We start from the raw sequence: 12,504 nt of genomic DNA, 5'->3' as shown, positions 1-12,504 counted from the left end.
CGCCACCAATCGCCGTCCGGCTTGTTGATGGGTGGAGGGCAGCGCACGCTGATTGGCCGGCGTGAACCGACTTTTTCCTCTCTGCCCAGCGCTGTCAGAGAGTTGCATCACCTCTGGACGCCCGGCGGCGGCGTGGTCGCGGTTCTTTCTTGGTGCGCCCGCACCGGGGCCTTGCAGGTACCCCCCGACTTGCCCTAGGGGTCGCCCCAGGTAGTCCCCGCCCTGCCCGCGGGCCCCTATTGTACCCTCGCCTTACCCGTGGGCCCCTCCGGTACCCCCGCCCTGCCTACAGGGTCTTCCCATATTCCCCGCCCTGTCCGAGGGGCCGCCCCAGGTAAACCTCCCTCCCCCGCGCCGTGCCTGAGGGTCTCCCCAGGTAGCCCCCGAACCCCTGTGCCCGCAGGGTCTCCCCAGGTAGCCTCCCCCCTCTCTGCCCGCAGGGGCGCCCCAGGTACCCCCGCTCTGCCTGATGGCCGCATTGGGTGCTTGCGAGAATTTGGTGTGGTAGTTTGCTGGAGAAATTCAGAAGGTGGAGAAATGACTTGAAGATCGGGGCATTCCTCTGAAGAAGTCTAGTCTTAGCCCGCGGGAAGGAGGGTTTGTTGCCGCGTGCCTGGAGTTGGAGGGGAGTAAGCACAGCATCCCGGCCGAATACGCAGTGTGCCTCGTGCGTGTGCCCGCAGTCCGGAGCAGGACAGTTTTCCTGTGGGGTATGTAGCGGGGGGAAAGAGAACTCTTCTCAGGAGCTGCCCTGAGCTTGGTGCCTTGAGGCTCAGTAGGACTTGGAGGAGAGGGTGAGTCTGGAGGACCCTAGGAGGTACGACAGGATTTGGAAGTGTGCGTCTTGCTTCAGGAGAGGGGACTTTGCCGCAGTGACTGCAGCTTTAGGGTGTGTACGGAGCAAGTGGGAGATGACAGCCTCCAGCCTTCTGAGTTTGTGATGTTAAATGAAATGGTGTTGGGAATGAGTCCAAAAGCGAATAGCGTGTTTTAATAAAAGGGTGGGGCTTATTTTTAGCATTCAGGTTTTGCAGAAAGATCAGGAGGGATGAAACTAGAGGCAAAGTAATTGATTTAGGGGATTTCTAGTAGGACCATGAACTTTTAAAAAGTAAGTATCAGTAGGGGCGCTTGGGTGGCTCAGTCCGTAGAGCGTCAGACTCTTTATTTCCAGGTCATGATCTCAGGGTCGTGAGATCAGAGCGGCAGATCAGGCTCTGGGCTTAAGTGGAATCTGCTTGACACTCTCTCCCTCTCCCGATCTTCGCCCCCACTCACGCACTTTCTCTCAAATAAATAAATATATTAAAAAAAAAAAAAAAGGAAGATTTCAAAGCCAATCCTCTTAAGCATTGTCTGGTGCCAGGAGGAGCCCATGGAGTGGGGGATAGATTGAAAAGGCAGGTGGGAGAAGTATCACTGATGGAAACTAAGGATGCTGGCCAACGGATTCCTTCAGAGGATCGTTTCTGAGCGCTTAAGAGTGTGTGGGCACACACCGGAGGATAGACAGTAAGAGTGCTTCTGCAGGCAGCGGATTTACGGTTGCATTGGAGAGTGTGTGAAGGAAACCACAATGTGTAGGAGAGGAACAGACTTAGGGGTGGGGGATATTAATTTTGAAAAAGGGGATTGATAAAAGCCTCAGGGAAGAGAGCGACTTTTTTAAGCTAGATAGTGCTAGAGTATGTGGGGAGAGGTCCAGATGCGAAAGCAGTCAATCAGGAAAGTGGTTTTCTCAGTGTGATGAACCTAGTGCTTGAGTTTTGTAAGAGTAAAGGTCAGGAGGAAGAGTAGTAATTTGGAGTAAGATCATGGTGGCCTTGAGTGCCCTAGTGAAAAGTCTGTACAGAATATTGGGAGAAAGGAGTCATTGAATTTTTTTTTTTAATACAGAAATTATACTTTCAGAACTTCTCCTTAAGAAGTGGTATGTCGGATATACATTATTTTTTCTCTTTATTTTAAAAGTTTTTGTGATAAAGTTAATACATACCCAGAAAAGTGGTATGAAGTAATAAAGATGTGTGCTTTCATGCCCTCCCACCCCCACCATGGTAGACATAGTTAAATTTGGATAGCCTTCTAAATTCAAATATAAAATTATGTAAACATAGATTTTATTTACATATGTCTGTTTTAAGTCTCTTAAAAATGATAATACACATAGGATAAATCATTAGAACTGTGACTTGCTTTTTTTTTTCTCATTAGATAGGCAGTATGTATATTTGATATATTAGGATTATTTTTAATGCCTGCATGGTACTGATGTACCATAATTTATTTTAGTCACTAATTCATGGATATGTAAGAAGTTTTCAGATATTTATCTATAGGAACAGTGCTTCAATTAATATCTTTGTACATACTTTATACATTCGGGTAAGTGTATCTGTAGGGTATATGTTAAAAGGCTATGACTAAACTGAGAAAGGGGTGGAGATAGACCCACCTTGGGTTAAATTTGACTTCATGTAACATACTATGAAGACCTGGGGAGACAGAAGAGGGAACAAAATAGAATTAGAGGTCAGACCCACATGGCTTTGGTGATCAATTAGATGTGGAGACGATCTGGTACTGTTAAGGGGGACTCAGATTTCAGGTAATGGGAAGGAATAGTGGAACTACTAGTACAGTGGAATTAAAGATGAGCAGGTGTGGCAAGGAAGTGGATGGATTTTTGTTTTGTTTTTAGAGGATGAGAGAGAGAGTGGGGGAGGAGCCAAGGGAGAGGGGGAGAGAGAATCTTAGGTAGCCTCCACGCCCAGCACAGAGCTCACTGTGGGGCTGAATCTCAAAACCCTGAGATCATGACCCAAGTGGAAATCAAGAGCTGGATGCTTAACCACCTGAGCCGCCCAGTGCCCTTGGATGTTTATTTTTAAAGTATTTTTGTATGTTTTTCTAGGATCTTTTGAAGTAAACACAATTAAAGTTCAAGGAGGGTATCTAGAAATTTCTGAACAGGCAGTTGATGCTAAGGAGGTCTGGGAGAGTCTGGAATAGGAAGATTGGAGGGTGAGGATTATGGTAAGAAGGAGGAAGAGGAGATTGCTTCCCTTAGCATGACCTGATGATTAATCTCCCTCCTCCTCCTGCTCCCCACACCCCATGCCCTGTGGTTACTGGATGCTGTTTGCAGGTACAGCTCTCCAGTGGATGTGAAGGGCCAGAGCAACCCTGTGATTTATGCATGGGGGCTGTTTCTCCTCAGCAGCCGCCATAGCCCGGTCACTGATACATGGCTCCTCCTGTGCCGTTAGGTCGCATCTTTGTGTTTGGCATAATCACTGATTCTTAACCTTTTGGGGAATAGAAGCTCCCTAGAAAGTTTTCTAAAACTTATGAGCCCTTTACACCAAAAGCTTAAATCTCATTTTCTCAAATAAATAAATAAATAAATAATTTTCAGATAGATGTTCCTGAATAATGATTAGAACAGTTCAAGATTAGTGACTTAAAAACTTTTCTGTGCATGCGAATCCTCTGGGATCTTATTAAAATTTAAAATGCAGGTTCTTCGGAAACCGGGGATGTACTGTATGGTGACTAACATAATATAATAAAAAAAATTTTAAAAAAATGCAGGTTCTGACTGTGTCCAAGGTGGGCCAGGCGAGTCTACTGTAGTCAGCTCCCATAGATGCTGGCAGTTCTAGAACCAGCCTTGAGGAGCCTTAGAAGTGACGGAAAGAAATGTGTTGATATCCGAAGATCTGTTAATCTTCGGATGTAGCCCCTTCAGTTTTGGTTGGCCTCTAATAAGGTGGTCACTGAACCAGCAGGTCCCCTAATAGATCATTAAGTGCACAGACTCACACCCTTACCATCCATGAAAGGCCAGACATTGTAATAAGATCCAAAGATCCAAAATGCCATTCAGCTTCTGTGCAATACCATTTAATGACACACCTAGTCAGAAATGGATGCTTGGATTCATTAAATGGCCCACTTGTTCTTGTCTTACTGTTTTCCGTATATAAAACCCAAAGAAAGCTTCACATCTCAAAAATAAAGAAAAGGAGAGGCACTGCTGGTTTATTAAAAAAAAAAAAAAAAAAAAACCTTTAAAAATTAAAAAAATATGTATTTTTTTAATTGTTTTTTGGATGGCATGTGTCAGTTACAGTGCTTAGGTTTTGATGCTTTCAGAATTCGCTAGGTATATAGGTCTCTTTGCTCCTAGAGTCAGTTACCTGGACTGTTAAAGTTATGGAGTTCTTTCTTTTTTTAAAGATTTTATTTATTAATTTGACAGAGACAGAGTGCACACAAGCAGGGGAGCTGCAGAGGCAGAGGGAGAAGCAGACTCCCCGCTGAGCAAGGATCCCGACACGGGGCTCAATCCCTGGACTCTGGGATCATAACCTGAGCTGAAGGCAGACGCCAAACCGGCCGAGCCACCCAGGCACCCCAAGTTCTTGAGTTCTTAAGATTCTCCATCTTCTCTGTTGTTTTCTCATTATTAGCAATCTTGTCCCCTTTTAATCTGATGTTGGCTTAGAAACCTGGTCACCAACCTTATTAGAATTATTAAGTAAGGGGGCGCCTGGGTGGCACAGCGGTTGAGCGTCTGCCTTCAGCTCAGGGCGTGATCCCGGCATTATGGGATCGAGCCCCACATCAGGCTCCTCCGCTATGAGCCTGCTTCTTCCTCTCCCACTCCTCCTGCTTGTTCCCTCTCTCGCTGGCTGTCTCTATCTCTGTCAAATAAATAAATAAAATCTTAAAAAAAAAAAAGAATTATTAAGTAAGAATATGTAGGCTTTGAGGAGGATGGGTTGGAGGATTTTCACTAAATATTTAAGTCCCAGATTGATCAGGTGTTTCTGCAGGGGTTATTAGCAAAACTCTTAAAAAGCCACTTTAAGATTTTTCTCACTAGGGGCTAAATCCAGGATGTATGCAGCTTGTCTGATAGAAAAATCATGAATAAGCAATAAAAGGGATAAAATAGAAAATTGGAATGAGTTAGGAATTACTTGAATGTAGGAGTCTCATCTTTTTAGCTTTACATTTTTTTTTTAAGATTTTATTTATTTATTTGACGGAGCCAGTGAGAGAGGGAACACAAGCAGGGTGAGTGGGAGAGGAAGAAGCAGGCTGCCAGCGGAGAAGCCTGATGCGGGGCTTGATCCCAGGACCCTGAGGATCACACCCTGAGCCGAAGGCAGATGCTTGACGACTGAGCTACCCAGGCGCCCCTAGCTTTACATTTTTTTTAGATTTTACTGTTTTCCTTAAAGAAACGAGGTTATCTCAACAGAAGTGCTTTCTGTCCTGTGAGTGTAGGTAAGAATTCTTAAATACTTTGAGACTTATTTTTTTCAGGTTAATGAATTTTTAGTATCCTTACATAAATTTCCAAGATTTTCTTTTCCTCTTAGAAGTATATTGTCTAATGTTACATTATAGTTAAGAAATAAGTGAAGAATGTGATTTGGAAACAAGTTTTACAATAATCAAAAAGTACTGGGGCACCTGGGTGGCTCAGTTAGTTAACCATCTGCCTTCGGCTCAGGTTGTGATCTTGGGGTCCTGAGATTGAGTCCTGAATCAGGCTCCTTGATCACCGGGGAGTCTGCTTCTCGCTCACTCTCGTTCTCTCTCAAATAAAATATTAAAAAAAAAAAAAAAAGTACTATGTATTCCTACTTCACACAATATACGAAAATAATTTAAAATAGATCAACAACCTAAAAGCAAGAGCTAACCCTTCACAACTTTGTTTAGGTAGCGGCTTCTTGAATATGAGACCAAAAGCTCAAGTAACAAAACAAAAAGTAGATAAACTGACTTCACTAAAATTAAAAGTGTTGGTGCTTTAGCAAGTAAGGTGAAGAAAATAAAGAACCTACAGGGGGTGTCTGGATGGCCAGTCTGTGAAGTGCTTGCCTTCAGCTTGGATCAGGGTTTTGGGGTTGAGCCGAATGTCAGGCTCCTCACTCAGCAGGGAGTCTGCCTCTCCTTCCTTCTCTGCTCCTCCCCCTACTTGTGCTCGCTCTCGCTCGCTCTCTCAAATAAATAAATGAAATCTTAAAAAAAAAAAAAGACACAGAATGGGAGAAAATTTTTCCAAATTCTGTAACTGATAAGGGACTTGTGTCTAGAATATATGAAGAACTCTTAAAACGCAACAATTAAAAGACAGCCCAGTTTAAACATTGGACAAAGGATGAATGGTAATTTCTCCAAATGAGATATAAATACTGCCAATAAGCACGTGAAAATGTGGTCAGCATCACTAATCATTAGGAAATGCAAATCAAAATCATAATGAGCTACCACTTCATACCTACTAGGATTTCCTATAATCCAGAAATCGACAGTCAGGAGTGAGGATGTAGAAAAACTGAAATACTGCTGGGAGACTGTAAAATGAGGCAGCAGCTTTAGAAAATATTTTTGGTAGTTTCTCAAAAGTTAAATACAGTTACCATATGATCCAGCAATTCTTCTCCTGGATGCAGAACCAGGAGAACTGAAAACATGTCCACACAAAAACTTATATGTGAATATTCATAGCAGGATTGTTCATAATAGCCAAAAAGTGGAAACATTCCTAATGTCCATGAATTAATGAATGGGTAAACTGTGGCATAGCCATAAAAAGTAATGAAGTATGAAGATGTGTTACAACATGGATGAACTTTGAAAACATAATAAATTCTAAGAAACTAGACACAAGATTCCATTTATATGAAATGTCCTGAGTAAGAAAACTCATAGAGCAGAAAGCAGATTAATGGTTGCCAGGGGGCTGGGGAAGAAGGGAGTGGAGAAGGACTGCTAATGTTGACAGGTTTTCGGAGCGGGCAGGGCAGAGCGGTGATGAAGATGTTCTGGAATTAGAGCGTGCTCGTGGTTGCACAACCTTGTGAATACACTAAAAACCATTGAATTGTACACTCTAAAGGGTAAACTTCGTGGTGTGTGAACTATAATTTTAAAAAGCTGTAATGTTTTTTATGGTATTGTGTAGTGTCACGGGTAGTAATACGTACACTCAGTGTACACCACTCTGTTATTACTAGACTTCTCTGTTAAGAATAATAAATTTGATTTTCTCTTGCAGAACAGAATGGTTCAGCAAGTTCCAGAAAACATCAATTTTCCTGCTGAAGAAGAAAAAATCTTGCAGTTCTGGTCCGAATTTAACTGTTTTCAGGAATGCTTAAAGCAATCAAAACATAAGCCAAAGTATGTGAATTTCTTTGGTAATGGCAGAGTCCTTAAGATTAGACTGAGTTCCATGAAGGCAGAAGCTTCATTCATCTTTGTGTGCCCAGAGTCTCCTAGCTCTCTACAGAGTGGGTACTTTCAGCAGTAGGTACATGTTGAGTGGATGAGTTTTTTATTTATTAGGGAAGATTCCGTTTCTTTAAGAAGTCTGAATAGCATTTGTGTATCACCCTCTTCCATTCTACTTTTCTCATTCTCACTACCTGCACTTAAACACTAGACTAGTCTTAGCTTCCTGTTGGAGTACTACCTGCCTCTAGTCTCCATTCACTTAAAAACCAGTCCTTTCTTACTGTTTTCATCATGTATTTCCTGTATTCAGAAACTTTATGAGATGTTTGTTCCTGTTTTACTGATGGATAAGTCAGGATCGGGATGAATAACCTGCCTTATGTCATGGATCTAATAAACTAAGTGTGGATAGTATGACGGAGGTCATTCCAGCTCTGCCGTCACTAGCTTTTTTGAAGGCAGGACCTCCAGTAAATATCTAACCATTTACGTCTGTGAATTTTCTGGTCTTGCTGCTTTTCTTCTCCCCGGAGACTCTACTATGATAGCAGCTATCTGTAGAAAAATGTTATCCTAAATTTTTGCTATTTTAAAGTAACTTAATACCTCTTCATTTCCTGTTAGATTTACGTTCTATGATGGGCCTCCTTTTGCAACTGGACTGCCTCACTATGGACATATACTTGCAGGGACAATTAAAGATATAGTTACCAGATACGCTCACCAGAGTGGGTTTCATGTTGACAGAAGATTTGGATGGGATTGTCATGGCTTACCTGTGGTATGTTTGAGTCCCCAGCCTTACAAGGTTCTGAGTTCTTAATAAGCATTGGATTTCGTCATATAATATGTTAATATGAATTTTTCCTACAATGTATTTTCTTTCTACAATATTATTTATAGTTCATTTTCTCTATAGACTTTTGAGATCCAATTTTTTAAAATTTGTGTTTTTTTCTAGAATGCTGAATTGCATTTATTTCAGAGGGTAGGGATGTTAACAGTCTTATCGCACATTTTCAGGAATATGAAATTGATAAGACACTGGGAATCAGAGGACCAGAGGATGTAGCCAAAATGGGCATTGTGGAGTATAACAATCAGTGCCGAGCAATTGTGATGAGATATTCTACTGAGTGGAAGGTATGTTGGGTTATTTTCAGTAAAATGAACAAAAACTTTAATTTTTAAATAGGAGTTGAAAAGGTTTATACTCGTTTTGTGCTTTTTATGAGATGTGTCCAAAAGTATGGCTATCTGTGTGAGGTTGTGACCTAAGAGAGTTGACCAGCCACTTTAAAGAAGTATTTAACTTCCACCTACAACCCTATTAAGCCATTAGCTTAAACTGCACCCTGTTTTTTCTGATTTCTATGTGGTTGACTGATCTTCAGTACTTAATCTCCTACCTGCTCTCTGAGTATGACAGGAATCAGGTTGTCCTAGCAAAAGGATTAAGTTGAATGTTGCAGTAAAAAAATTCTGGTGTTAAAAACAATTCCAATTTGGCCTCAGTGTTCTATTAATTTGACTCCCATCCTACTGCTTCTGTTCGTAAGTCCTGTGAAGGGCTGGCAGAGCTCCTGCCTCTCTTGTTCGGATGGGTGGAGGAGCAGAGGCCCCCTCTCTGCCCTGGTTCTCCAGCTAGTGTGTCTATGTATCTTAAAAACATGTCTGACTTCTGTTTTTCCACCTCACTGTCTTACCACTTTGACTTCTCAAACTTGCTGTTATTCAGAGTTCCCTATTCCGCGGATAGTATCAGTCTTCCAGGCTTCACACGCTATCCTCACAACCAGTCTTTCTTCTTCAGTGTCTCTTGTCAAGTCATTGCATTCCTACGGGCTGTCCCTGGCCCTTCACCCCCCTCCCTGAGTTTCTGTAACCATCTCCTGATTGGGCTGGTGCTCCCATTCTTTGCACTCATCCTGCCAGTTATTTCTCCCACAAGACTGCTCATCGTGGTCTTCCCTGCTCAGAATTTTGAGTAGTTTCTCTTTGTTGGTAAATAAAATCTGATTTCATCAGCCTGAAAATCAAAGCTCCTCAACTCTTTATTTTTTTAATTTTTAAATTTTTTATTAAAAATAATTTTTTTTTTTTTACCTAAGTTGATTCAGTCAAACTTTCTTGCCTGGTTGCCAGAAGGAAAAATCTAATGAATGTAATATGCATGTGGCTTTTTTTTTTTTTTTCTTAAAAAAATTTTTTTTTTATTTTTTAACTTTTCATTTTGAAATAATTCACTTAGAAAAAACTTCAAAAACAGTTATGAAGAATTCCCCTGTACTCTTCTCTAACTTCCCAAATTCTAACACCTTCAATAATCATAATATAATTATCAAAAGCAAGAAATTAACACTGATACAGTATAGTAGACCTTCTTCAAGTTCAACCAGTTGTTCCACTAATTATTTCTGAAACAGGATCCAGTCTAGGAACACACATCGCATATAGTTGTCATACCTCCTTTTCTCCTTCAATCCAGAGGATTCCCTCAGTCTTTTTTTGTCCTTCATGACCTTATCACTTTTTTTTTTTAAGTTTATTTACTTATTTAATCTCTACACCCAACGTGGAGCTCAAGCTTACAACCCGAAAATCAGGAGTCGCATGCTCTTCCAGCTGAGCCAGCCAGGCACCCGACCTTGTCACTTTCAAAGAGTACAGACCAGTTATTCTGTAGAAAGTCCCCCACAGTCTGATGTTTTCTCATGATTAAGTTTAGGTTATGTATGCATTTTTGACAAGAGTGCTCAGAAGTGACATCATGCCCTTCTCGGTGTGTCAGTATCAGGAGGCCTGTGACGCTGATATGTCTCATTCGTGACATTAATTGTGTTCACTAAGATAATATATGTCAGGGTTCTCCATTGTTAATTTGCAGTTTTTCCTTTATAATTAAGTATGCTGTGGGGAGAGTCTTTGCAAATACCCTCTTTCTTATACTTTTGTTTATGAATTTTAGCATCCCTTGATGATTCTTTTCGACAACAATTACACCTGTGGTATTTGCCAAATGGTAGTTTGGGTAGACTTTTATAAAGGAATACTAATATTTATAAGTGACGTCGTCTGCATTATAGGATGAATGCCAAGAAAACTGGTTCTTAACCTTATGTAGCGTGTTGTTTAGAGTATAGGTTTACCTGAACCATTGGTGGTTCTGTTTCCCCAAAATCATTGTATGTGGTGACGATAGAAATGACACGCTGATGTGCGGTAACAAATATCATTGTCTAATAACCCTAATATTCATATTCTTGAAGTCCACTGTTACCAGGCTTGGCCGATGGATTGACTTTGACAATGACTACAAAACTCTGTATCCACAATTCATGGAATCTGTCTGGTAGGTTTACTTGAAATTTAAATATAATGAATATTCTGTTTATTGCTTAGTGGAGAGATTCTCTAGCATGAATCAGTTTTTCAGATTCATAATTATTTATCTAAAGTCTTTGGGATGGATTTGTTTTTTGTTTTTAAAGCTTTATTTTATTTTTTTAGAGCACGTTTAGGTTCATAGCTAAATGAGAGGAAGGTACAGAGGTTTCCCCTATTCCCTGCCCCCACGCATGCATGGCCTCCTCCACTACCAACATCCCCACGAGAATGGGACATTGTTACCGTTGATGATATGCACCGACACATCATAATAACCCAAGTCCATAATTTACGTTAAGGTTCACTCTTGGTGTTGTATGTTCTGTGGGTTTGGACAAATGACATGTAATCATCATGTTAGCATCATATATGAGTATTTTCATTGTCCTAAAAATCCTCTGTGCACCAACTGTTTCTCTCTCTCAACCCCTCGATTTGTTTTTGAATTCAGTAAATTTTGGATTCTGCTAAGGTAATAGGATATGCATGTATTCTGGGGTATATAACGGCTCCAACAGGTCGAGCAGCAGCCTGTAATCAAATACATTAGTATTTTTGCATCAGAACACAATTGCTCATGCTAAGTAGATAAAACAGGATATAAATGGCCTGATGTCAGTTAAAGGGTTTTGTGGGTTGTTGTTTTTTTTTTTTTTTTTTTTTTGCCAAATTGGTGTCAAATTTAGGGAATTTAAGTTTCTGAAGTGTTTTTTTTGTTTTTGTTTTGTTTAGTAAGTCTAAGACCTTGTGTACTTGAATTTTATACTGAGACAAGTTGCATAGTGCAGTCACTTGCATAGCAAGTTACTTCTTTTTACTATTGTTACTTCTTTTTGCTATTAGAAAAAAAGTGTTGCAATGTCAAAGTCTTAATAGGTGAACCTCTTAAAATAGTATGAGAATTATTACATATCCTTATTGGGCAAGCAGGCACCATTATTATGATTCCAAAAGCGCCCTCAGTACGTACCTCAGGCCAGGAGGAAGTCCTGCGTTGATTAAATTATGTGTAGTGACGGGAGTTGCAAAGCTGTTTTGTGCTGTGCCCTGTCCTTGTGCTGCCCTGTAGGCTCTTGTGGCTCTTACTGCCATCCTGTCCACTGGCTTGCATTTCTGTTAGTCAAGATCTGTTGTATGTGCTTGGCACGAGTCCGTGGCCTTTGAGGAGCTAGGTGCTTTGGGGGACAGTTCTCAGACCCTGACTTGGCAGGCCCCTGTGGTCGCATCTCCAGACCCACATATCCGAGGTCGGAAGCTGATAAGAGTCTCTGACATGCCAGAGACTCTGGAGAGGGGGCTTTCCATTCACTGAGCAGCTAGAATTCTCATGATGAGAGAAGCTCTAAAAACCAGGATTTGGGTTAAACACCTGAAAAAAAGATACTATTAATGCTCTGGATTAGGGCTGTCAAGCACTTAAATGTGGCCGGTATGGCCAAGAAACTGAATATCTCATTTTAGTTTTAATTTAAGTGAGCACATGTGGGGGTGCCTGCCTGGCTCAGTTGGTGGAGTGTGACTCTTGATCTCAGGGTTGGAAGTTCGAGCCCTATGTTGGGTGTAGAGATTACTTAAAAATAATTTTTTTTTTTTTTAAAGAGCACATGTGGCTAGTGCCTACTATGTTGGGCAATATAGCTCTGTGTAATACTTCTCACTTTACATGAAAGCGTACTGGAATCAGAGGAAAATGGTTTTTAAAGCTTCTCAGTATTAGAATGTTAGTTACTCCTGAGGAACATGTTGGCACATAAGTAAGGCACATGGGTTTAGAGGGAATATAAAAAGATAGTAGGAGATACCTTTAATAATGATAACATTGATAATAGCAGATAATTTAGATTGAGTCGGTGCTTT

The 12,504-nt window shown here is 41.0% G+C and overlaps 1 protein-coding gene and 1 non-coding gene across 5 annotated transcripts in view; both read left to right on the top strand.

Annotated features, from left to right (window-relative positions):
• Positions 1-64: 64 nt before the first annotated feature.
• IARS1 (isoleucyl-tRNA synthetase 1) overlaps positions 65-12,504 on the top strand; it is a 64,258-nt gene continuing 51,818 nt past the window's right edge. For 2 of the 4 annotated variants that reach the window (XM_026519118.4, XM_057305641.1), the window contains exons 1-5: positions 65-177; positions 7,082-7,206; positions 7,885-8,041; positions 8,284-8,403; positions 10,530-10,612. In XM_026519118.4, coding sequence (XP_026374903.2) covers positions 7,088-7,206; positions 7,885-8,041; positions 8,284-8,403; positions 10,530-10,612 — 479 coding nt within the window. In that variant the 5' untranslated portion in view covers positions 65-177; positions 7,082-7,087. Of the gene's footprint in view, positions 178-440; positions 711-7,081; positions 7,207-7,884; positions 8,042-8,283; positions 8,404-10,529; positions 10,613-12,504 lie in introns of those variants that run through there. The other 2 variants (XM_057305642.1, XM_026519117.4) reach the window with 2 other exon arrangements.
• Positions 3,120-3,251, top strand: LOC113270261 (small nucleolar RNA SNORA84). The gene has a single exon (XR_003321765.1). It is a non-coding gene; the product is annotated as a small nucleolar RNA SNORA84 (small nucleolar RNA).

This window comes from Ursus arctos, unplaced genomic scaffold (genome assembly GCF_023065955.2).
Source record: "Ursus arctos isolate Adak ecotype North America unplaced genomic scaffold, UrsArc2.0 scaffold_33, whole genome shotgun sequence".
NCBI lineage: Eukaryota > Metazoa > Chordata > Mammalia > Carnivora > Ursidae > Ursus > Ursus arctos.
This window is presented reverse-complemented; position numbering and strand designations above follow the sequence as displayed.